General features: G+C 34.9%; 1 protein-coding gene across 2 annotated transcripts in view; it reads right to left on the bottom strand.

The window, feature by feature from the left end:
- SRPX (sushi repeat containing protein X-linked) overlaps window positions 1–24872 on the bottom strand; it is a 103213-nt gene that overhangs the window by 27160 nt on the left and 51181 nt on the right. Inside the window, exons 2-4 of one of the 2 annotated variants that reach the window (XM_051985040.1) lie at window positions 18949–19008; window positions 13176–13367; window positions 12564–12740 (exon numbers count right to left, since the gene is read on the bottom strand). In XM_051985040.1, the coding sequence (XP_051841000.1) occupies window positions 12564–12740; window positions 13176–13367; window positions 18949–19008 (429 nt within the window). The remainder of the gene's footprint in view (window positions 1–12563; window positions 12741–13175; window positions 13368–18948; window positions 19009–24872) is intronic. The other variant, XM_051985041.1, reaches the window with a different exon arrangement.

Below are 24872 nucleotides of genomic sequence, written 5' to 3'. Positions count from 1 at the left end.
AAGAAAAAAGGAAGGAAAAGAAAAAAAGGAAGGAAAAAAGAAAGGAAAGAAAGTAGAAAAAAGAAAGAAAAAAGAAGGAAGGAAAGAAAGAGAGAAAGAAAGAAAGAGAGAGAAAGAAAGAAGAAAGAAAGAGAGAGAGAAAGAGAGAGAGAGAGAGAGAAAGAAAGAAAGAAAGAAAGAAAGAAGAAAGAAAGAAAGAAAGAAAAAAGAAAGAAAGAAAGAAAGAAAGAAAGAAAGAAAGAGAGAGAGAGAGAGAAAGAAAGAAAGAAAGAAAAAAGAAGGAAGGAAGGAAGGAAGGAAAGAAGGAAGGAAGGAAGGAAGAAAGGAAGGAAGGAAGGAAGGAAGGAAGGAAGAAGGAAGGAAGGAAGGAAGGAAGGAAGGAAGGAAGGAAGGAAGGAAGGAAGGAAGGAAGGAAGAGAAAGAGAGGGAGGAAGAGAGGAAGGAAATCAAAACACCAAATACCAAAAGAAGATTATCTCCAAGTATCCTGCTTTCTTTCTCAACTGAAACATCTGATTTTCCATTTCATTTTTCCTCCAGCAATCTAAACCAATTTTTAAATACCAGTAGCAATCATTAGTTATGTAAATTACCATAAATTTCCATCAATAGGGTGAAATATTGTTACTATAGAAACAGACATTCTTCACTCTTGAGTTAGTGATACCACTGGGTCAGATAATTTAAAAACATTGAAACACTGTCAGAATCTCAGATTCTAATACTCCTTGGATGCCAATACAGATGGTATATTTATTGCATTAGAAATGGACTCCAAGTTGAGAGAGCTAACTGGTTGAAGAATGTAGGCAGGATCCAGTAAGGTCTGAATAATGGGTTAAATCAAATAATGGCACTTAACAATTTAATACAAATAAAGCAAAATCTTATATTTAGGTTCAATAAAGTAACTACATAATGTTGAGACAGGGGAAATTGTGGTTAGGTAATGTTTCATGTGAAAAAAAGATTTTAGTGGACTAAATACTCACTGCATGGGGGCAAGGGGACCAGCCAAAAAAAGCTAATGGAATCTTAATCTCCATTCTTAGAGGCAGAGTGACCATGACAATCTATGTCTCTGCTTCAGCAGAACTATCAAGGTCAATTCTTGGATGTCACATCCTAGGATGGATATTAATGAACTGGAGAATCTCAAAAAAATACAGTCAACATTATGAAAAAAGGCTTTAAGGCCACAACATATGAAAACCCATTGAAGAAACAAGAGGAGATAAAAGGACATAGTGGGGACATGATAGTTTTCTTCAAAACTTTGAAAAACTTCCACGTATAAGAGAAGAGGGAAGAAAAAAAATACGGGAACAAGCATTTATTAGGTACCTACCATGTATCAGGCACTTGATATGTCACTCAATAAACAAGATGACATTTTTTTTATATTTAGCTGCAGAAGGAAGAAGCATGAGAGATAGATGAAAGGTGTAGAGATGATAGGATTCTGATTGTTATCCCCAGTTCAAACCCCATAGAAAACCTCAATCACTAGCTAATAGGTACAAGTCTACATGATCTATAATTCTATCAATTATCAAGTTTAGCTATCAGCCAATAAGAAAGTAGTACCAACAGGATGTAGACCATAACACTGAACCACAAATTTCAATTAATCTTTCCCTTGACATGACATCTGCACACTATCCTTCTTTGCTTTCCTTTGGGTAAGCTTATGATGAAATCAGACTAATTATAATATCATTATCATACATTAATTATCCTGAAAAGTGGAATTTTGCATATATGCATTCTGGGTGACCACATGCACAGTTTTATCAAGTCTCTAGAATGTCCCCATATTAACAAACTCCTCTTATAACCTCAAAATCTACATATCTTATAATGTAATCAGATTCCATAAATGTCTGTCTTGTTTTATTGGGTTGCTAACTCCTGCTAAACTCTTAAGAGAGCATAGCCCACCCTGAATGCTGGATTCTCAATTAAACTTAAGAAATATCATTATTTGATTTGGAGATGGCCTCAGTCCTGAATTCTTTCAAAGACAACACCACAGATTATCTATTTGAACTGCAACAGAGAAGCAAATTTAGATTTGATTTAAAGAAAATCTGAGTTTGAATCTTGGTCAGATACTATCTATATAATGATAGGCTAGTCATTAACCTGTTTCTTCATCTATAAAATTATAATAAAGAAAATCTGAGTCTGAATCTTGGTCAGATACTATCTATATTGATAGGCTAGTCATTAACCTGTTTCTTCATCTATAAAATTATAATAACAAATTCTAGTTTCCCTTCTTCATAGAGTTGTTATGAAGAAATCACTTTGTAAATCTTAAAACACTGTATAAATGTAAGCTACTAGGTGGATTTTTGTTGCTGTTGTTGTTATTACTGATTTTCACCATTCAAGTCCAGAATGCATCAAGACATCATTTCCTTAATATTCTTAAGGTTCTTTGTTCAGTCCACAACTTTTCTCTAAGTCAACCAAGATGGTTGTTTGGAAGAAATGGAAATTGAATGGATGTCCATCAATTGATGAATTGACTGAATAAGTTATGACACATAAATGTAATGGAATATTATTGCTCTGTAAGAAATGATGAGCAAGGTGATTTCAGAAAAGTCTGGAAAGACTTGCATATTCATGATGCTGAGTGAAGTGAGCAGAACCAGGAGAACATTGTACATAGTAACAGCAAGATTATATGTTGATCAACAAAGATAGATTTAGCTCTTCTCAGTAATGTCATGATCCAAGACAATTCCAATATACTTGAGATGGAAAATGCCATCCCCATCTAGAGAGAAAACTATGGAGATTGAATGTGGACCAATGAATATTTTTATTCTTTTATATTTGTTTTTTCTTCCTCATGGTTTTTCCCTTTTGTTCTGATTTTTCTTTCACAACATGACTAATATGAAAATATACTTAAAATGATTGTACATGTATAACCAATATCAGATTGCTCACTGTCTTGAAGTGGGGGGGCAAGGAGGAAGAACTCAAAATCTTACAAAAATAAATGTTGCCAATTATGTACATATTAATGTAGTCACTACCCTCAATTTTACATGACGTAGGCTTGATGGTGGTGGAGCTAATTTCAAAGATAGGCGGCTATCTCATGACAAAGAGTGAGCAAGGAGGCTGCTCAGACAGGTCATATGGCAGGGGAAAGATAATTGAATTGAATTGAAATAAAAGAGTTGCTTGGGTATTATTGGCTTTCCCAAGCACTTGGGACCTTCAGAAAGGCATTGGCAGCTTCACTAGTTGTAGGCTCTCTATTGTCCAAGATTGTAAGGCTTTCCAAAAACAATTAAAGATACATATAAGAAAAACCATGAGAAGTCCAAGAACAAAAGCCAGTATTCTCAATTATATAGATATACAGCTGGAACCTCATTAGCATCAAATTCATGTTGTGGGAAAGTCTTTAAAATTTGAAGTCTTTATGATCCACTGACAGTGTGAATTAATATGTGACCCCAGATCAATGACAAGTTTTTCATTTTCAGTGTGAAATTAGGAAGGTGAAGTCTACACAATCATGAATATGGAAAGGATATTAAGCAACATCTAGCTCATATGTCCAAAAAGTTACCAAACTATGCATATCTTTGACTACTACTTGGACAATACCCCAAAGAAATCAAAGAAAAAAGAAAAGAAGTTATGTACAAAAAATTTTTTTTTATTTTATAATAACTTTTGATTGACAGAATCCATGCCAGGGTAATTTTTTTACAACATTATCCCTTGCACGCGTTTCTGTTCTGATTTTTCCCCTCCCTCCCTCCACCCTCTCCCCTCGATGGCAAGCAGTCCTATATATGTTAAATATGTCACAGTATATCCTAGATACAATATATGTTTGCAGAACCGAACAGTTCTCTTGTTGCACAGGGAGAATTGGATTCAGAAGGTAAAAATAACCCAGGAAGAAAAACAAAAATGCAAATAGTTCACATTCGTTTCCCAGTGTTCTTTCTTTGGGTGTAGCTGCTTCTGTCCATCATTTATCAATTGAAACTCAGTTAGGTCTCTTTGTCAAAGAAATCCACTTCCATCAGAATGCATCCTCATACAATATCATTGTCGAAGTGTATAATGATCTCCTGGTTCTGCTCATTTCACTTAGCATCAGTTCATATAAGTCTCTCCAAGCCTCTCTGTATTCATCCTGCTGGTCATTTCTTACAGAGCAATAATATTCCATAACATTCATATACCACAATTTACCCAACCATTCTCCAATTGATGGGCATCCATTCATTTTCCAGTTTCTAGCCACTACAAACAGGGTTGCCACAAACATTTTGGCACATACAGGTCCCTTTCCCTTCTTTAGTATTTCTGGGATATAAGTCCAGAAGTAACACTGCTGGATCAAAGGTATGAACAGTTTGATAACTTTGGAGGCATAATTCCAGATTGCTCTCCAGAATGGTTGGATTCGTTCACAACTCCACCAACAATGCATCAGTGTCCCAGTTTTCCTGCATCCCCCCCAACATTCATCATTATTTTTTCCTGTCATCTTAGCCAATCTGCATGTACAAAAATGGAACATAGAAGTACAAAAATATTTATGGCAGTTTCCTTCATGATAGAAAAAACTGGAAATTAAGGGAGATTCCTACTGTGGAAGAGTTAAACAAATTGTTGCATATAAAAGTAATAGAGTATGTTTGTGTCATAAGAAATGATGATGTGAACAATTTCAGAGTACACTAGGAAAATCTCTATGAACTGTTGCAGATTAAAGTGAACAGAACTAAGAGAATATTTTATAGAATGATAACATTATAGAGGAAAACAATTCTAAAAGACTTTACAACTTTGATAAATGTGATGACAAAAAAAAAGAAGTCCAAAAGAAGAAAAATGAAACATACCTTGACAAAAAGGTTATAAACTTTTAAAATGAGACATAAATTTTTAAATATGACTAATGTGGGAATTTGTCTTGCTGGAATATGTAGATATATATTGAGAGATTTGGAATTTTTTTGCATGCTTGTTTGCTCACGGGGGATAAAGGAGTGATAGGAACAGAATAACAAATATATATATATATATATTTCTACCTGAAAAAAATAATTTAAAGAAATCATCTATGAACAGACAATTTTCAGATGATGAAATTGAAACTATTTCTACTCATATGAATGAGTGTTCCAAATAACTATTGGTCAGAGAAATGTAAATTAAGACCACTCTGAGATTCCACTACACACCTGTCAGATTGGCTAAGTTGACAGGAAAAGATAATGACAAATGTTGGAAGGGGAAACTGGGACACTGATACATTGTTGGTGGAGTTGTGGATGGATCCAACCATTGTGCAGAGCAATTTAGAACTGTGCTCAAAAAGTTATCAAATTCTGCATACCCTTTGATCCAACAGTGTTACTACTGGGCTTATATCCCAAAGAGATCTTAAAGAAGGGAAAGGGATCTGTATGTGCAAGAATGTTTGTGACAGCCCTGTTTGTAGTGGCTAGAAACTGGAAAATGATTGGATGCTCAACAATTGGAGAATGGCTGAATAAACTTTGGTATATGAATGTTATGGAATATTATTGTTCTGTAAGAAATGACCAGCAGGATAATACAGAGAGGCTTGGAGAGACCTACATGAACTGATGCTAAGTGAAATGAGCAGAACTAAGAGATCATTATACACTTCAACAACAATACTATATGAGAATCAATTCTGATGGATGTGGCTATCTTCAGCAATGAGAGGATCCAATTCAGTTCCAATTGATCAGTGATGAACAGAACCAGCTACACCCAGCAAAAGAACACTGGGAAATGAATGTGGAATCCGTGCATTTTTGTTTTTCTTCCCAGATTATTTTTACTTTTCTAAATCTGACTTTTCTTGTGCAGCAAAATACTGTATAAATATGTACACATATATTATGTTTAAGATATACTTTAACATGTTTAACATTTATGGGACTGCCTGCCATCTAGGGAAGGGGATAGAGAGAAGGAAGGGAAAAATTGTAACAGAAGTGATTGCAAGGTCAGTATTGAAAAATTATCCATGCATATTGTTCTGTCAATAAAAAGCTATAATTTAAAAAAAAAGAAGGAAAAAAATAAAGAAATCATCTAGCTCAACCAGTTATTTTATAGATGAGCAGTAAAGTAAAGTAAAAAGGTTACCCAGCTAGTTAGTGAGAGAACCAAAATGGAAACCAAAACAATGGCAATGGTAGCCAGTGTGTAGGTAGTCAGTATGCTGGACTTGTAATTAAGGATTCATGAGTTTAAATATTGCCTCAGACATTTGACAATTGTTTGATCTCACAGAGGTCCCTTAATCCATTAATTCCATTGCAGTCTTGGTTTCTCCATCTGCAAATGTGAGAGTTGGCCTTGAAAGTCTTTCCACTTCTAGATTTATAAACCTGCTTCCTGTACATGCCCTTATTAAAGCATCCTGATTTTCAGCTATTTGATTTTTGTATTGCAATGTGCATTTGCCAAATATGACACAAACAGGACTTCAAGGTTTTTAGAAAACAATCTGCCAGACTCAGACATTTGCTTTCAGCTTCAATGATTTTTGCCTCTCCAAATGAATCTCTGCAAATAGCACTGTTGACCCCAGGCAAACTTCTGAAAGAATCATCATTTAACCCAACACCAGGAAGGCAATTGAAATGTTAACAGAACCTCAATATTTCTATATAGCTTTATATACCACCTCCTATAGGAAGCTCAGCCTGATTTCCTAGTTGACTAGCTCCCACCCTCTTCAAATCAACTTTTCCTTATCTATCTGTCTAAATGTTGTACCCTCTTCCTGGGGGAATGTAAACTCTTTCTGGACAGAGGCTGTTGGGGGTTTTCTCATTTCTTTTCTTACATCTAAGAGGTCTATTTGATAGGTTCTTATTACATGCCTATTGAATGAAGTTAATTCTAGATGTTTATTGTAGTCACAAAAGTATCATTTATTCTGGTCTTTAAGAAAAGCTCAGTGGGTACAAAGCTGTCCCTGAAATGAAGCCAATCTGTGTATTGTGCATTTTCCAAGAACAATTAAGTGTTTGCTCTGGATAAGCCTTGATTATTTTTTCTTAAGTTCACTCAGTTTTATTGCCTAGGACTTTGAAATTTCCTTCAATTAAAAAAAAAACTGGCTTCAAACAAAATTGCTAGTGTAAGGGAGTTCTGAGCTACATACCCAAAGTAGAGTTTCCAACCAAGTACTCACTGCCCAGTATTGTTGTGTAAGCCAAGGGCATACTTGGTGAAAAAGGATTAAAAATATGGGAGGGAGAAGTACGTGAACCTGTGAAACAATTCTTTTTGAAATCTAGGTATACTTTTGACTAGCAGTAAAAATTGTAGCTGTTGATATATTTTGGTTTCTGAAATAATCAGGTATTTGTGTATGCTGCCAAAAGTTTTACTAAATCTGTGTGTGGTTTGGTTAAGGGAATTCATTTTAATTTATGACATTTTCAAATTATCCAGACCACAAGGCTGACCACCTCAGAGTACAAAGCTATTCTCCTCTTTTCTCTCTGCTTTGGACTTCAGAATGGTAGCAGCAAGATGCATTGTCCATGCTTTATTTGTGGAAACCTTGGAGCTATACACAGAACCATGATGTGTCAGCTCCCAAAATAGGTCCAGAGACCCACAAAAAGAAAACAACTTTATTAGCCTAATTCCATATATTACATTACAAAGAAACCAGTGAATCCCTTAGGGAAAAGGGGGACAACAGAAAGCAAAGTAGACATACTTCAGCTATCTGTGATCAAAATTAGAAAAGAATCTATTTTGTCATTTTCCATTCTTTCTCCAAGTGATTTTAATACAAATCATAAAAGGCACACTTTGTCTTCCAGACCCTTGTCTGATAGAGTGAAAAAACTATGAGCTGACAATCCCTCTTCCTCCTCTAAAATGGGGATAATTCCTAAGTTCTCTCTCTCTCTAACCTTGGTAGTCTTCCAAGGCCATCTGGTTAGTTTTAGGGCATGTTTGCTTGTGTTTTTAGAACAATCAGCACTTTTCCCCTTTGTTCTATGAGCTCTGGAAAGCTGAATGGGCTTGAACTCAGAAATCCTCTTTGCCACAAAGCTTTCACAATCTCCCTCCCTGTCTCCTTTGACTAAGAGAGGAGAGAGTCCTCTACCACCTCCAAGATTTGAAGGAAGACTAGATTACACATACCAAGTCAAAGGGTAGAAATTGAAAGCTATTTCCACAATATTTCTAAAATAAAGAGAAAAGAAGGGCACCATTCAGACCTGAATGTCAACATCCTGATCTTCATTCACTTTTCTCATGTGAGCTTCTCCTGAGAATGTTTGGAATCTAAAAATTTTCTCAACATACTCCAACCTACCTTTTCAGATTTTGTATACCTTGATCTCCTTTGGATATTACGTTGAAGGGGAAAAGAAACTGTGTTCCCTTTAAAATTATCACTCTGAAACTGTGTTCTCTTTTGAAGTCTCAGGCCCTCTTGGGGAAAGTGTATCTCCACAGATAAGTTATCTTTTGGGGATTCCAGATCCATTGATTCAATTAGAAATCTTGGTAAAAAAGCACCCCCTTGAAGTATTGTTAATTCTTCTGGTCCAGATACCAATAAGCATCTAGGCCTGGGAACTTTGGCTTTCTGAAACCCGAGCCTCAAAAACTCCTTTTTAAAAGGCAGTTTCTGAACTTTGCAGAAGGTCCAAAGCAGCTGGCTCTGCTTCTAGGACCCTACCTGCTGAAAAGGCTTTCTCTTCAGACTCCATTTCCCTAATAGGAGTTTGCTACCAAAGAAGTCAATCTCTTAGCAAAACTGGCTTCCTATCCAACAATAAACTTCCATTTTTGCCAATTAATCTTTCAGGTTTCATGAATTCTTTCATGAAGAACCTGTGTGCCAACCAATAGGGAATTTTAACAACTCTCTGACTGCCACTAACCTCATCACCACTAACCTCATCAGTGTGATCCAATCAAACTGGTTTTTTTGCTATTCCTCACACATCCCCAATCTCCATTGACTTTTTACTGGCTGACCCTATGCCTCGGATGCTTTCCCCCCTTATCTCCATCTCATAGAATCCTTGTTGTGACTATTCAGTCATGTACATCTCAGCTCAAATCAAGAGTTTCTATCTGAAGCCTTTCCTTATTGCCTACCTTCTCATTACAGCTACTAATTTCTTCCCTCCCAAAATAAAAAAAAAATTACCTTGATTATATTTTTTATAAATTTTGGATGATTGTATAATTATACATCTCTCTCCAGATAGAATGTAAATTCATTGAAATTAAGAGCTTTTGTCTCTTAATACCTAAAGCCTACTATCTGGCACATAATAGATGCTTAATAAATGCTTGTTGGTTGCAAAGAATCATTCTACTTGTATCTACCAATGACTTTTATTTAATCAGGAACAGATAGATTTCATTAAGGGTCTCTGATGTCTTATCATTATGGTAATTCCCTCTACCAAGTTCACAGACTAGCTATGACTTAATAGGACAGTTCTGGAGAAATATTTGAACATCAGAGAGATTTTTCATGCTCACATAGCTAATAAATGAAAGAGGCAGAATTTGAACCCAGATTTCAACTTCTCAATCAGCATTCTGATCACTATGACAAATTGCCTCTCTAAAATGACTCATGAAGAAGGGGAATAAAATATTGTTGCTTTTTTCTCTGTCCAAAACTAAACAACACTATCCTAGATTGTTCAGTTAAATACCTGATAAATAAAGGCTGTGAAGGAAAGTGAGCAATGGATCTTTGTGATGAATTAGGCCTGTCATCCCTGCTAAACTGATACAGGAGGCATTACCACAGGTCGCCTCCATGTGCTCAGGGATAGAGCTGTGACAGCAAGGTTCTGCCCCTAACTTTGGGCTGAGACAGTCAGCTGGCTGTGGGATCTAAGCCTCTGACTGATATCCCTGTGGCCAAAAACAGATGCTGCTGCTCATTATTCAGTTCAGTCACACCTTACGTGACTATAGCTTTAGAGCTGGAAAGAATAAAATTATCATAACTAAGAGGTTCTAGTGACAGAGTGCTGGGCCTAAAGTCAGAAGATCAAAATTTAAATCCAAGCTCAAATACTTACTAATTGTGGGACCCTGAACATATCACTTACATTTAGTCTACCTCAGTTTCTCTTCATGAAAAATGGAAATAATAATAATAGCACCCATTTCCACAGTGAGGATCAAATGAGGCTATAGAGTGCTTGACACAGGGCTTGGTATCAATAGGCATTTAATAATACCCGTTTTATTCCTCCCAGACCTAGGGTTGGAAAAGACTTCAGAAGGTCATCTAAACAGCTTTCCTCATTTTATAGATGAGTTAACTGAGACCTAGAGAAGTTGCTCTGCCCAAGAACATGCTGAGGAAGGTCTCAGTAGTCATCTAATTCAAATTCCTCATTTTACAGATGATTAAAATACAAGATGAAAAAATTTTTATGAAAAAAATTTTAATTAAAAAATTCACCTGGAAAAAAAATAAGTTCAAGAATCTCAAGAAAAATGATAAAAAATATCAAAAAGGAAAGGGACCAAGAAGTAAAAGACCTCAAATTATATTACAAAGTAAAGCTCTTTTTATAGTGAACAAAGAAAAGTTTATCAATGGGTCATATAGAAACACAAGCTCCAAAATCCAATGAACATAGCAGCAGAAGAATGATAAATTGCAAAACTAACTATTGGAATAAAAACTCACTACTTGATAGCAACAGCAAAAACTAGTAGATAATTTAGTAGATAAAAAATAGTAGATAATTTATATTTTCTTCTATTTGTTCAATTTTTTGTTTTTGTTCTAGTATTTCTTGTCTAATGGACATATTGTCATATTGGAAAGGATGACAAAAAAGAAAATGGCAATTGTTTGAGGATCTCGGGGGGAAAAGGCACACTAATACACAGTTGTTCAGTCATAAAGCGGTCCTATAATTTTGGAAGGCAATTTAACCATAAGAAAAAAGTCACTAAATTATGCATGCCTTTTGACACTAGCACTAATAAGCATATTCTTCAAAGAGACCAAAGAAGTATAAAAATATATTCCTAGCAGTAATTTTTGTTGGAGCAAAGAATCGAAAACCAAGAGAATTTCTTTCCATTGTAGAATGATTGAACAAATTTTATTACCTAAATTTAAATATAATTAATTACTTATTAATAGATTACTAAAGAGGCATTTTCAGAAAGATGTGGGAAGACTTGTATGAAATGGTGCAGAGTAAAGTGAACAGATTTTTTTTCATGTTTTTGACTACTGTTTCATCTGAATAAAGAAATCTGAAAGACTGATCAATGCGTTAATGTTGCTATGTTATGGTTTTCACTTATGTACAATTCTTTATCACCCATTTGGGATTTTCTTGGCAAAGATACTGGAATGGTTTTTCTCTACTTTCTCCAGCTCATTTTACAGATAAGGAAACTGAAGCAAACAGGGTTAAGTGACTTGCCCAAGATCACACAGCTAGTTCATGTCTAAGATAAGATTTGAACTCAGAAAGATGAGTCTTCCTTACTCCAGGTCTGGCATCCTATCCACTACACCTTCTAGTTGCCCTGATCAATGCAAGGACTTACCACAGCTCCAGAGAACAGATGAAGCATGTTTTGTACTGCTTGATATGAAGTTAATAAAAGAGAGATGAAGACTGAGACAAATATTTTCAGAAATAGCCGGTATGTGCACATGTTTTGCTTAACTATGCTAACTTATCACAGTGGAGAACGTGTCTTCTTGTGTGGTTTTGCTTGTTTTTTTGTTTTTGTTTTGTATGGAAGAGAATTGAGGGTATTGGAGTGACTAGGATTATCAGTGCCAGAAAAGGAAAGAAAAGAAGCATTTAAAAAATTTTACAGAGTAGATTGGAAGGTGATTTTGAGCCCAGTTTCTAAAAATGTGATTCACAACCCCATATAATCTCAAAACTAAATATAGGAATTGCAAAATTATGATATATAATCAGTAAATGTTTTATTTGTATTTCCATTTTATATACATATACCTAGGACTATGTAAAAATTTCTCAGGCAAAAATAGATCTTGAGTTGAAAATATTTAAGAAGTCCTGGTTAAGAAAACAACATGATAAAATGAGACAATGTGGAACTAAGGTGACTGGATTCCATACATACTTAAAAAACAACACCATCACTTAAGTGAGCTAATGGAAACAGCAGTGGGCTTGGACTTAACAGGAAACCCAATTGTGTGATCCTGGCCAAGATAGTTAATTTTAAGGTTTCTTCCAGGATCAAATCTGATCTTATTATTCCAAACTTTGCTTTATATATTTTGTAGTTTCAAATACAGTCCTCTTTTCTTTTTTACATATGGAAATGACCATTTTTGTAGGTACTTGTACTTTTGTACCTATATCTTTGTAGTTATTTTTGTAGGTAAAGGACAGAATAATTAAAAAACTATAAATTAAAATTAAACGATATCTAGGTGGAAAAGATCATTGCTTCCAAACAAGGCACATTACTCCTGTGCTTTTCAAAAGATTGAAATGCCTTCTTACCAACACATGTGGCTGGTCTGCCACTCCAAGACTTGTTGTCCATGCATACTACTGTGCGTTCTCCTTTTAGCATGTATCCTGGGGTACAGTAGTACTCACATCGAGAGTTAAAGTATGCACCATCTATGCATTTAAATCCTCCATTTGTTGGCATAGAAAGGATAGGACATCGCTTCTCTGGAAGAGAAACTCAGTGTGAAATAGTTTAAAATTTTCTATCAAGTAATGTCTCATGCCTAAGAATTCTACCAGCATTCAAATGAGATACTAGAATATAAGCCCAAATAAAAGGCTTAGGTAAATGATGATGTTTATGAATTTTCCCCCTTTGAATTTGAACTCTTTCTAAGACAAATACCATGGTTTTCATTATTGTGAACCACATTCAAATCATAGCATGTACCTATTTTATTTATACCCTCGCTTCTCCAATCAAGAAAAGTTTTATTTCCAATCCAATGTTTTTTTTTTGTTTGTTTGTTTGTTTGTTTTTTGTTTTTTTACAAAAGCCCTAGTTATATACCAAATATACAAAAAAAGTTGATTGAAAAATAAAATAAACACGTAAAGGACAGAAGTCCCAAGGAGCTCAGAAGGAGATAAATGACTCACGTTTACACAGAACTTTGTCGGACCACCTTCTGTTTGGCTGGCAAGTCAGCAGGGAAGAGCCATGCAGCTCATATCCCTTACGACAGCGAATATCACATCTTGTCCCCAAAACATTTTTGTAATATCCTCCATGAGGTGCTCTGCAGGACACATCACCATACTTGACTTTGATGGGAGAGCACCATGGAGTGTCTGGGAACAACAGAAACAAGAAAGAGAAAAGACATGAAGAGAAATGATCTAAACTGTGCTACTATTTCATAATTATTACTGAGTTCTCATTCTTCTGAACTCCTAAGGCACTACTTACTGAACACTCACTATTTACTTTCTCCTTGATTGTCAGCTTTTTGAAGACAGGGATTGCTTCAATTGTTTTTTTTTTTTTTTTCAATTGTAATCGCTGGGCCTATCAAAGTGTCTTATAAATAGTAGGTAATTAATAAATTCTTTTAAAAATTAAATTAAAAAATAAACTATTAATAATATTTGCATGTTTTATTCTCCCAATTAGAGGAGAAGTTCATTGAAGGATTCAGATAAATCCAAATATCATATATTCAAAGATTACATAAGTAAAATAGAATAGTTTAGAACATCCAGTCACCTAGTCTAGTCTTCTTATTTTACATATTTTATTTACATAATTTACATATAGGGAACTTTCAAAAAAGTGAAATCTCTCCAAGGTCACCCAGATAACAAGTATCAGGGACAAGATTAAAACATACAGCCAAGACCTAACTCAGAATCTCAGAAGCCATCAAGTATAACATATTCCTTTTACAGAGAAGGAAACTTGAGTTTTATTATGATTAAATAGTTGCCAAATTTATCTAGTAGGATCACGGTAAGGATTTGAATTTAGGTCTTCCTAATTTCAATTCTAACACTCTATCCACTATACCATATTAGCTTCCTGCCTTTCAATTTAATTCTCACTACCCAACCACATTTTTGTACATGTTACATAGTTCTAAGGCTAATGTTATAGTGAGACCAGGCATTCAATAAACATTGGCCGACTGAGTGACTTTGAGTTTACTTTCAATATATGCAAACTTCCTTTGAAAAAGAGACTTCATTGTAAACAGAAGTTTCAGCTTTCAGTTCATGCTATCAGTTCATTTGGTCTAAATTCTTTTAGAGCATCAGTGCTAGAGATTGGCTGCCATGATTACAAGTTCCCTCTCTAAGGACCTTATATCAAATGAAACTACATAAATAGCTTCGGTTAAAGCACGAAATCAAAACATCACAGAACGAGGGATTTAGGGCTAGAAAGGACATCATCTAGTTGTTTAGCATCCAGCATTTAGTAATTATTTCAGTTCCTCCATTTTAAAGAAAAGAAATCCCAACAAGACAGTGATCTGCCCAACATCACCATGATATTAAGTTGATGACTGAGAAGACTGTTGACAAATAAGTAGCCAATATTTAGTTGTCCAAAGGGTTCAGCTGGTCATCCAAAACCATGCCTTTGTTCCTGTGAGTTTTCCTCAAGTGATGGAAGACAGAGGAAGGGAAGGGAGAAAACAAAAGCAGTGTTATATGTGAGCTGGAAAATCTCCCATTGATGAATGCATTGGGGATGCCGAATGATTTACCTACCAGGGAAAAAGCCAAACAGCTCATATAAATCTGCTGACCTTTGCCTTCACTGTTCCATGCATGTCGGCACTGAAGAATAGTTCATTGCCTAGTCCCTCAACACCTGAGCTTTCTAAGGTGTGGAGTAAGGGTGCCACCATGTGGACAGTAAGTGTGCTGAGAATTTGGGTTTTTTTGTTGTTTTTTCGGAAATGTCCAGATTGGCTTTAACACACTTGCTCAGAAAGAGAAACCAAAAACTTCCTTTTATGTGTAATGTTTTTTTTTTCCAGCAGAGTTAGTGCCCTGCCATTCCCCTTAGCAAAAACAGGCATCCTATAATATGTAGCAAGAATTTATTCCTCTGTCCTAAAGTCAAGGTCAATACTGAGTAATTGGAGGTCCCAAATGAGAATGACAATCTCAGCACTTCAGGAAGGGCCAAGAATTTGATTAAGCAAAATCATGAGTCTATACATGCAGGAGAGGGTCCACCCTCCCAGTGTCTACAGTCTTCCACAGGAGACTTTTTGTGCTACATGAAGAGTGGTTTAAAAAGTTAGGGATGCTTATCCTAGACATCAGAACACTTTAGAGAATGCAAGAGTATAATAAGATTAACTCTGTTTAGTCCCAGAAGATTAAGTAGGAGCCAAAGGTAGAAGATGCAAGAAGAAAAATTTATGTTTGATTTTAAAACTTCTAAACAATTAGAGCTATTCAAAATGAAACAAATGGAAAGTAGTATATTTTTTCTTCCAGAAGGACCTCAAGTGTATGACCTCTGATGTTGGAAGGGACTTTTCCTCTCAGGTATGGACTAGAACTAAATTACTATGGACTATGAAGTCCATTCCAACTGAAATTCTGGGTTTCCAAAACTTCATTCCTTATTCCTCTAAAGATTTAATGTATCATATTTATGGTATGTATATAAATTTAAAGTATACAAGGTATAGAATTTAAAAGAAGAAGCAGGGTATGGTAGAAAGATGTCTAGACTTGGAATCAGGAAGGCCTCAGTTCAAAATTCCTCAGGGTCTTTGCCACATTTAAATATATGACCAGGTTTCTTTACTTCTCTGTTCCCCAGAAAAAAAAAAGATTACAAATTGTATCAGCAGAGGGTGTTTCTACACCAGAAGTCTCTTCCATTGATAAACACTAGATCTACAGTAAAGTATAGGATAAATGGCCTCTTTCTTTGGCATAATCTCTGTAGACAAATATCTAATTAGACCAGAAATGCTAAATGTTCTTTAAAGATGGCTTGATCAGACACAAACACAAGAAAGTTTAAGGTCACATTCTAGGACCCAAGTTAACTCTAATGCAGATTAAAACATGTGCTAAGTGCATTAGTGAAAGGTGCAGATTAATTGCACTAATTGCAGATCATTTCCTAATCACCAATGGAGCTGGAGGTGCTAAAAAAAAGTCTCTAAATTCCCTCTGGGGGATCCAATGAAATACTGAAGAAAAGATCTACCCATCTTCCTTTCTAATGGCTTGTAATGGATAAATAAGATAATATTTATAAAAGCACTAAGCAGAGTGTCTGGTACATAAAAGGCACTATATAAATGCTCATTCCCTTCTCTTTCTCTTTACCTGCCAGACTGAATAAATCAGTAATAAATGATAAATAAAAAATAAATCAGTAAATAAATCAATAAATTATTCCAATCTTTCCCTTTCTACAAAGAATTTTATGTCTTTAAGGAAAAGCTTAAAATATGCTATAAAATGGCCATTATAATCAGGATTAACAGTTTGTTTCCTATTTTTAATTCATGCTATACTACACACTTCTGTTAAACTACATACAAAATTATTTAGGGAGAAAAACATGCATAGTATGGTGTCCTACACTTACCCAGATATATAAGCCCAGAGTTCTTGATGTATGCAGTATGAACTTGGCAGATGTCATACTTTTGGAAGTACTTTTAGTCTCTCCTAGCATTGCAGCATTACATCCAAATGCAATGCTGTTTTTTTTTTAAACAGGCATGAATAAACCTCTGTGTTCTTCTTACTGCTCAAATCTCAACTGTCATCAGTTTGGCTTACTTTTATAAGGCAAATCCATCTTTGAGATCATCTTTTGACAAATTATTAGCATTGCAATGAAAGTAATTAATATTTCAGCTAAATGGTTGAATTCAATTTTTCAAACATAAGCACTGGGATAAAATGAGTTGTGAATGTGTTTACACAGAGATTGGAAGGACTTTTTTTTTAAACAGATATATCAATCAAGGATAATGTTGGAAAAATCCCTAATGCATCTATACACTTTTTCTTGGTCTGTTTTTTTATGAGAAATAGGTGAATGAGCAAGATAGAAGTTTATTACATAAAGAGAAAAATATTCATCTATGCATACTTATAGGTGTGTATACAAAATATATATATATATATATGCATATATATGTGCATAAATACTGGGGGGAGGTGAGTATGTAATATACAGAGTGGTTTCTGGGCTTAAAATTCATTTGGATCAGTCTCCTATATCTTCTGCATCTCCAGTTGGGTACTATGTAATTTGATATTCAGAATGATTACTCCCATGAGATACACTGAAACTCTTAATCATGGAAAAAATGATTCAATTATTTTTTACCACATTGTATTTATTAAACACACAAGATCTACACTAATACATTTTAAGTTTTCAATAATCACAAGAAAAATTTTGTTTTTAATGCATATTTAATTAGCAATAGTTATAATAACAACAAGAAAAGGTTTTGGTTTTAATCTCATAGTTAAATAGGAGGTGCAATTAACCAGAACAGTCCATCTATCCCCCAGGTTTTCTGGATTCCCAGTGTTTTCCTGGATTTCCCCTATAGTCAGGGCATCATATTAAATGTCACAGACTAATATTTGTATATATTTAAAAGTCCCAACTTTATAAATCAAATAATATAAGAAAGAGTTTTTGTTGTTTTGTATCAGATTTTGACTTTATTTGGTTTGAGTAATTTCCAGTGAGGAAGCTCTCTCTACCAATGAGGATAGGCAAATATTCTCTAATTTTAATTGAGAGTTACTAGGTGCCCTTATTGACTAAGTGACTTACAGATAGATAGAATAGAAATAACATTTGAACTCAAGTTTTTCTGACTCTCCAGTTCTCTATATTTACCATACCATACTTATTTCCATAATTGTTTAATCCTCCCCCGACCCCATCTATTGGGGGAATTTTTTGGAAAGTTTGTGAAGCTTCAACTTGTGGGATTTTACATATTTCAGAAGTAGCCCAAGACACTCTAATACTCTCAAGATGTCAGATTTAGCTGAACAGTACCATACATTATCCATTTGCCAAAATGTGGACAGGTTCCCTGGAAAAAAAATGCCATGATTAAACCTTCATAACCAATTTTCCTCAAATTATTCCCACAGGAGAGGAGCCAGATTCCAGAATATAAACACATATATTCTATCTTCATCCCAGGTTTCCTTGAATTTAAAATAAATACCAACAACCACAAAATCCCAGCACATGATGCCCCTTATGGAGCAAACTTACCTGGTTCTGATGGTAAGGGAAGGATAATTTAATTAGTTAGAATTGCCTGAATTGTTTCTCTGATTTGAGGAGAGTGTGGCTATTTACCAGGCTATATTATCCCTGAGGAGTAGACTTTATTTATCATTTCAAGGGTAAAATGGAACATAAGCTTTCCAACTGTTTTACTAAATTTACTCTTTGTAAACCAAAGCCTAGGACAGTGCCTGGCATACAGCAGATGCATCATAATTGCTTGTTGGTTGATTGACTGATCACTTGATAAGTCAGCATTCTCAACCAGCTTATGAAAATCAAGCTTCCTTATTCCTAGTGCCTTTGCTATATCACATCCACTAATTTATTATTAACCAATCCTGGTGGAACATAGGAATCAGGAAAGATTTCTCCCAGCTTGATTTTCATTTTCATAAGCTATAGAGCCTCCTGGGAAGACTATGAGCAGTAAAGAAAAAACTGACTTAGAAGAATAAAGTGACCAGCAGGTGAGGAACACTTTGATATTCTCCTCTGCTCATCACACTAGACCTTAAGCATGTCCTGTGGTCACTTTATTTCAGTCTGCTCAGAAAAGGAGAGAGAACATTCCTGGCATCCAGCAAAACTCTGTTAGCATACAAGCAAAGCATTCACCTTTCTTTCTAGGGTATGAGTACACATCTTCATCATCTTCTAGTGGTGAGTATCCCGAACCTACAATAAAACAAAAAGAAGGAAAACTACAAAAGGAAAAGCCATATGATATATATTTACATATATACATACATTCCATTTTGAAAGCAATAATTTGGCATCTTTCATGCAGGGAATATTAGAATGCAGAACCAGGAGCAAAAGTTTCAGCAGCCATTTGTGAAGTCATAGTGGTCACTTAGAGTGAGCTCTGGCGGGTCAGACTTCTGCTAGAACCCATCTGAATGAAATTCAAGTTGTTCTGATGTGACCACATGCCAATAGCAACAGGCAGAGAGAGATTTACTCAAAGATGCCAATGTATACAGTCTACACGCCAATGAAATGCAGTAAAATGCTTCCCAGCCAACCCACTGCTCCTCTAGAATTAAAAGAAGCCTCAAGGAACAGTGGGTGCTTATGTTACCTGAAAATTGGCATATCCTATGAAATGAGTTTGGGTGGAGAAGAGAAAAAAAGGAATCAGATTTCTTAGCTTGAATGTCAAAAGGCACTCAAAATAAACTGCATTGCTGTATGCAGCAATTTAGAGAATCTAAGAGTATATATATTCTTAGGTTTTCTAAATTCCCAAAGTTAAATTTTCATGCATATATATAATATATATAATTGTTACATATATTATATATATATGTGTGTGTGTGTATAACTTCACCTTATACATACATATATAAGGTTCCCTATATACACATATACGAATATAGAACTTTTTTCAACTTCTGACAAAGGAAAATTCTCAGTAAGAGTACTTGATAGATATTGTGATTTTAATATTCTTGTGGGGGGAACAATGAAAAGAAAATATTTATCTCCTTTCCTTTTTTTTTCTTTTTCTCATTCATATTTGTTTGTTTTTACAGAACTAATTTGGAAAGTGGAACTGAATCATTTGAAAAGCATTTGAAAGCAAGTTCCGGGAAGTGGAGGATTTTTAGCATTGCTATATATCTCTAATTTCACACAGTACATCTTAGTTATATGAAGGAACTTCACCTCTAGTTTTCGTACACTAGTGCCTAGTGTTTGCTTTATTCAAGTCATAGTCATCACTTGCCAAAAGAAATGCCTTCTACTGGAAGTGGTTGACATTGTACCATGGAAGATGATTCCTTAACAGACTCTTTCTGATTCATCTTCCCTGTTTACTTCAACTTTAGATGGATGAGGAAAGGGTTGCCAGAGAGAAAGTCACAGAAGATAATGTAGAAATTGTATATTTCTCCTGAAGGGATAGGAAGGGATATGGTGATCGCCAGTTTTAATTTGTCTTCCCATGGCTCTCATCTGTCCCAACTGATGCAGCCACCTTGAACTAAAAAGATGATTAGACATTTCAAAATGGTCATTATACCACATTAGAAAATGAACTAAATGAATCAAGAAAGTTCAATAGTTCTCATTATATAGTCCCCCTCTCTGTGGAAGATAACAAATAGCTCAGAACTTCCTCTTTTATTTTTTATAATAATTGTTTTTTTAATCTTTCAAAATATATACAAAGATTGTTTTCAACATTCACCCTGTCTCCCTCCCTCCTCATCTCCCCCCTCTCCTAGAAAGCAAGCAATCCAATATAAGTTAAACATGTGCTGTTCTTTTAAATATATTTCCACATTTATCATGCTGCACAAGAAAAATTAGATCAAAGGGGAAAAAATTGAAAGAAAAAACAAGTAAACAACAACGAAAATGTTAAAAGTACTATTTTCCCACCTACATTCATAGTCCTGTCTCTGGATGCAGATGGCTTTCTCCATCACAAGTCTAGTGAAATTGGTCTGAATCACCTCATTGTTGAAAAGAGTCGAATCCATCATAATTAATCATTATATAATCTTGCTGTTGTTATATACAGTTTTTTTCTTGGTTCTACTCACTTCACTTAGCATCAGTTCATGTAATCATTTTACATGATCTGTTGATCATTTCTTATAGAATAATAATATTCCATAACATTCATATACCATAACTGATTCAGCTAATCTCCAACTGATGGGCATCTACTCAGGTTCCAATTTCTTGCCACTACAAAAAAGGCTTGATACAAATATTTTTTGCACATGTGAGTCCCTTTCCCTTTTTTTTTATGATCTCTTTGAGATGCAGGCCCAGCAGAGACATTACTGGATCAAAGGATATGCATAGTTTTATAACCCTTTAGGCATAAGAACTTCCTCCTTTTCTGCCTCCTTTCTAATATACATTATCTTAGGAGCAAAATCTGTACTCCAGACTTCAGTGATGCAAAGATTAAATGATCTTCCAAGCCTATGAAGCTTATAAATCCTAAGCCAGAAGCCCATGTGGCAAATGTATCTTCTGTAACCCCCAAAAACACTGTTAGTGTTGTTTGGTCTTTTTTCATTCACTTCCAATTCTATGTGACCTCTTTATGAGGTTTTCTTGGCAAAGATACTGAAGTGGTTTGCCATTTCTCTCCCACTCATTTTATAGATAAAGAAACTGAGGCAAACAGCATTAAGTGACTTGCCCAGCATCACGAAGCTACTAAATGTCTGAGAATAGATTTTTACTCAAGTCCTCCTGAGGAAAGAATTGGGCATTTTATAGTTCCTACTTCCCAGGTGTCCACAATTAGGCTTCCCTATATTCCATGAAAAATCAATTTTTCACACAACTATAACTCACGCATCAATATATTTATTTCCTACTGGCATCAAGAGTAAGAGATGTCATAACACAAGTTCTGTAAAAGTTCCTTTTTGAAATGCCAGATGTTTGCTCAAAGAAAGAAAAACTGAGACACAGCGAAATTTAAATAGTCAACAGAGTGCTCTCAATGAATTAAAAACCATATGGATCCAACAGATGGTACAGATACTCATTGTTACTTTGGCATCAAGATTTTTTTCTTCTACCTGGAGAAATAAATAGAGCCTTTCCTTTTCCACAAATGTCACTTCAATTATCCCACTACTTTGCCCATTCTTTCAATAGGACTTAGTGAAAAGTTTCAGGCTATCTGAATCTAGAATCCAAGCAACTCTTGGTCCACAGGTGCATTTATTAACTAATCCATTTGTACTGTGAAATGTTCATATATAAGACCATATTAGTCCAAGTAAGAGAACACTACTTTTGGAACTTTCTCTGGTCAACATTTATATTGGCAGACCACCCCCCCCCAATTGCTGTCTATTTAATCACATTATCTTGCATTACATTCTCAGCAAACTTTATAAGAAGTATCATAAAAAGTTAAAGTTGTTTCCAATGCACAATATGCCTGACACATAATAAACACTTGTAAAATGCTTATTGGCTTGATTGGGTGACTTTAGATATGAAAAATACATTCAAAAGGGAAAAAAAAAGTCTTTTCCCCAAAATTTCCCAAAAGTTTCAAAAATCTAGATTTTGTCCTTTCCTTGAATTTCTATATTATTTATTTGTACTCTTCAACTATCCAGTATTCTCTTAAATTGATATCTTTGTATAGTCTCCTAAACTGAATTGTAAACTCTCTGAAAGAGCTAGAACTTTTATTTCCCTCAAAGGACTAGCATAAGTAGCCTATCTATAGGAGGCACTTGCTAAGTATTTATGGATTGTGATACTTATAACCAAATAAAAAAAATCATTAAACATACACAATTGGTCAATCTAATACCCAGAACTATAAGTAACAATTTGGGTGTCTATAGCCAGCAGCATGAAAGATGTGCTCAAATCAGCTTTGGAATTTATGATATGAAATTTTTTTTTAAAAATTGAAAAAGTGTCACTTATTGGGAGGAGAAAACTTGGGAAACTCTCTCCATTCTGGCTGAGGGCAAAAGAGGCTAGGCTGCCTAGCAAAAAAATCTAGGCTGCCAACCAGTCCATCTCATAGAAGATCTCAAGACATCACAAGACTCTACATAAGGAGAAGACCCCCAAGAAGGAAACAGGGCAAAAACATTTCAGGGAAGAACTCATTCAGAAGGCAGTTACATGAAGGAAAGGAAAGGAAGTACACTATCTGATAGCCTTCTATTTTAAACTAATTATTCTTTCTAAAGAGGGGCTAAACACAGTTTCCACACTACTGAAGTAATGCACGTGTGTCAGAATATAAATGTAAAAAAATTCAGTATTTCAGAATCTTTTAAAATAATTATTTTAGTCTTATGCCTTCTAAATTTCAGTGTCCTGTGGCAAAACTCAGCTTGCCCTGCCTTAGTTACAGTTCTGATAAGGCCTTTAACTAAATGGATGCAGATTCATCCATAAAAGAAAAATCAGTGAAATTGCTTGCAGCTGGATATCAGTGAAAGAAAGAATGACAACTTAGTGATAATGAGTATGGAGGTGGCTATTATATGACAAGCATAATTTTTCATTTTGTGCTTATTCTTCTCCACTTCTCATAAGCTTAAAAGCAGGCTAGTTTTCTGGGCACCTATGCCAGTTACATATTATTTTTGATGCTCTAATATTATCTTGGAATTTCACCACAAGTAAGATAGGACACCAAACATGTATACATCAAACATAAGGCTTTGAGGCCATAGATAGACAAACAAAAGGAAGCTTTATAATGAAGTGTATGTGTTTGTGCGTGTGTGCGTGCATGTGTTTAACTCTTATAGGGAGAGAGAAAGAATAAACCCTTGATTAACTGAAATCCATCGAACTAGAAAACTCATTTACTAGATTTTTTTCTCCTTTCAAATTTTAAAAAGTGACACAAAATAAATAAATGCTAAGAATATTTTCTAATTCTACAACTCCCAAGGAATATGCTGATAATGCCACACATTTAGTCCTAACTCCAAAAAAAAGGAAAGTAGCTCAGTCAAAAAGAACCCCAGAGATGATCTGGTCCTATAGCAATAAGTAGTGGTCATCCACATTGTAAATTATTGATCACTGTAAAGAATGAAGATTCTGGGACCCTACAAAATCCTGAATCAGCAGAAAGAAATTCAATTGCATCCAACATACTATATTTCCAAAGGTAAAAAAGGGATCAATACATTTTAGATTTCAACAAAGAATTTTCAGCACAAAGTGAGTTTCCAGTAAAACTTTGGTACCCAAAAGAAACCATCTAAATGAATGAACTGATTACCTGAGAATTTATCATGGTATTTTGCTTCTCATATTTTGGTCTGTGCTTTCTATGGTTTTTCTTGGTGACTTCATTTGTTCTCATGGGCTAAATTATAATTTCAATTCAGAGGATTCACAACTGCCTTTTGTGCATTTCAAATTAGAAGACCAAGAAACATCTTAAACACAATGTTGCCAAAATATAGATTTCTCCTCAAACCCACTTCTTTTCTAAACATTCATGTTTCTGTTGATGGTAATTCCATTTTTCAGTCTTTGAAATTCAAAAACTTAAGTGTTATCTTTGACTCTTTGTTAGATTGTAAGCTTCTTGAGTGTAGGGAGCATTGTTTTATCAAATCTGACTCCTTTTTTCTACCCACAAAGTCATCATTCTAGTTCAAGACACTTATTGGAATGTTGCATAAACCATCTAAAAGATCTCCACCTCGAGTCTTTCTCAATTCCAATCCATCCTCCCTACATCCTCAACAGTTAAAATGGTTTTCTTCAGTTGCAGATCAGACCACCTTGCTCCCCTAAGCAATAAATTCCAATGGCTCCCAATTGTTTCAAAAACAAAATGTAAACTTCTATTGGGCATTAAAAGCCACAACTTGACCTGGTCCTATCTTTCCAGCCTAGTTATATATGATTCTCTTCACAAACTCTACAATCCAACCAAACTAACTTTCTTTCCATTACTCATGGAGACAAGTGCTCCAACACCAGTTTATACTTTTTCATTGGCCACTCCCAGAATGGACTTCCACTCTCTGCCTCAACTCTGCCTCAAAGAATTCCTCTTT

The sequence above is a fragment of the Antechinus flavipes genome, chromosome 3 (genome assembly GCF_016432865.1).
Source record: "Antechinus flavipes isolate AdamAnt ecotype Samford, QLD, Australia chromosome 3, AdamAnt_v2, whole genome shotgun sequence".
Lineage (NCBI taxonomy): Eukaryota > Metazoa > Chordata > Mammalia > Dasyuromorphia > Dasyuridae > Antechinus > Antechinus flavipes.
Note: the sequence above shows the minus strand (reverse complement) of the source record. Positions and strands in the feature narration are given on the sequence as shown.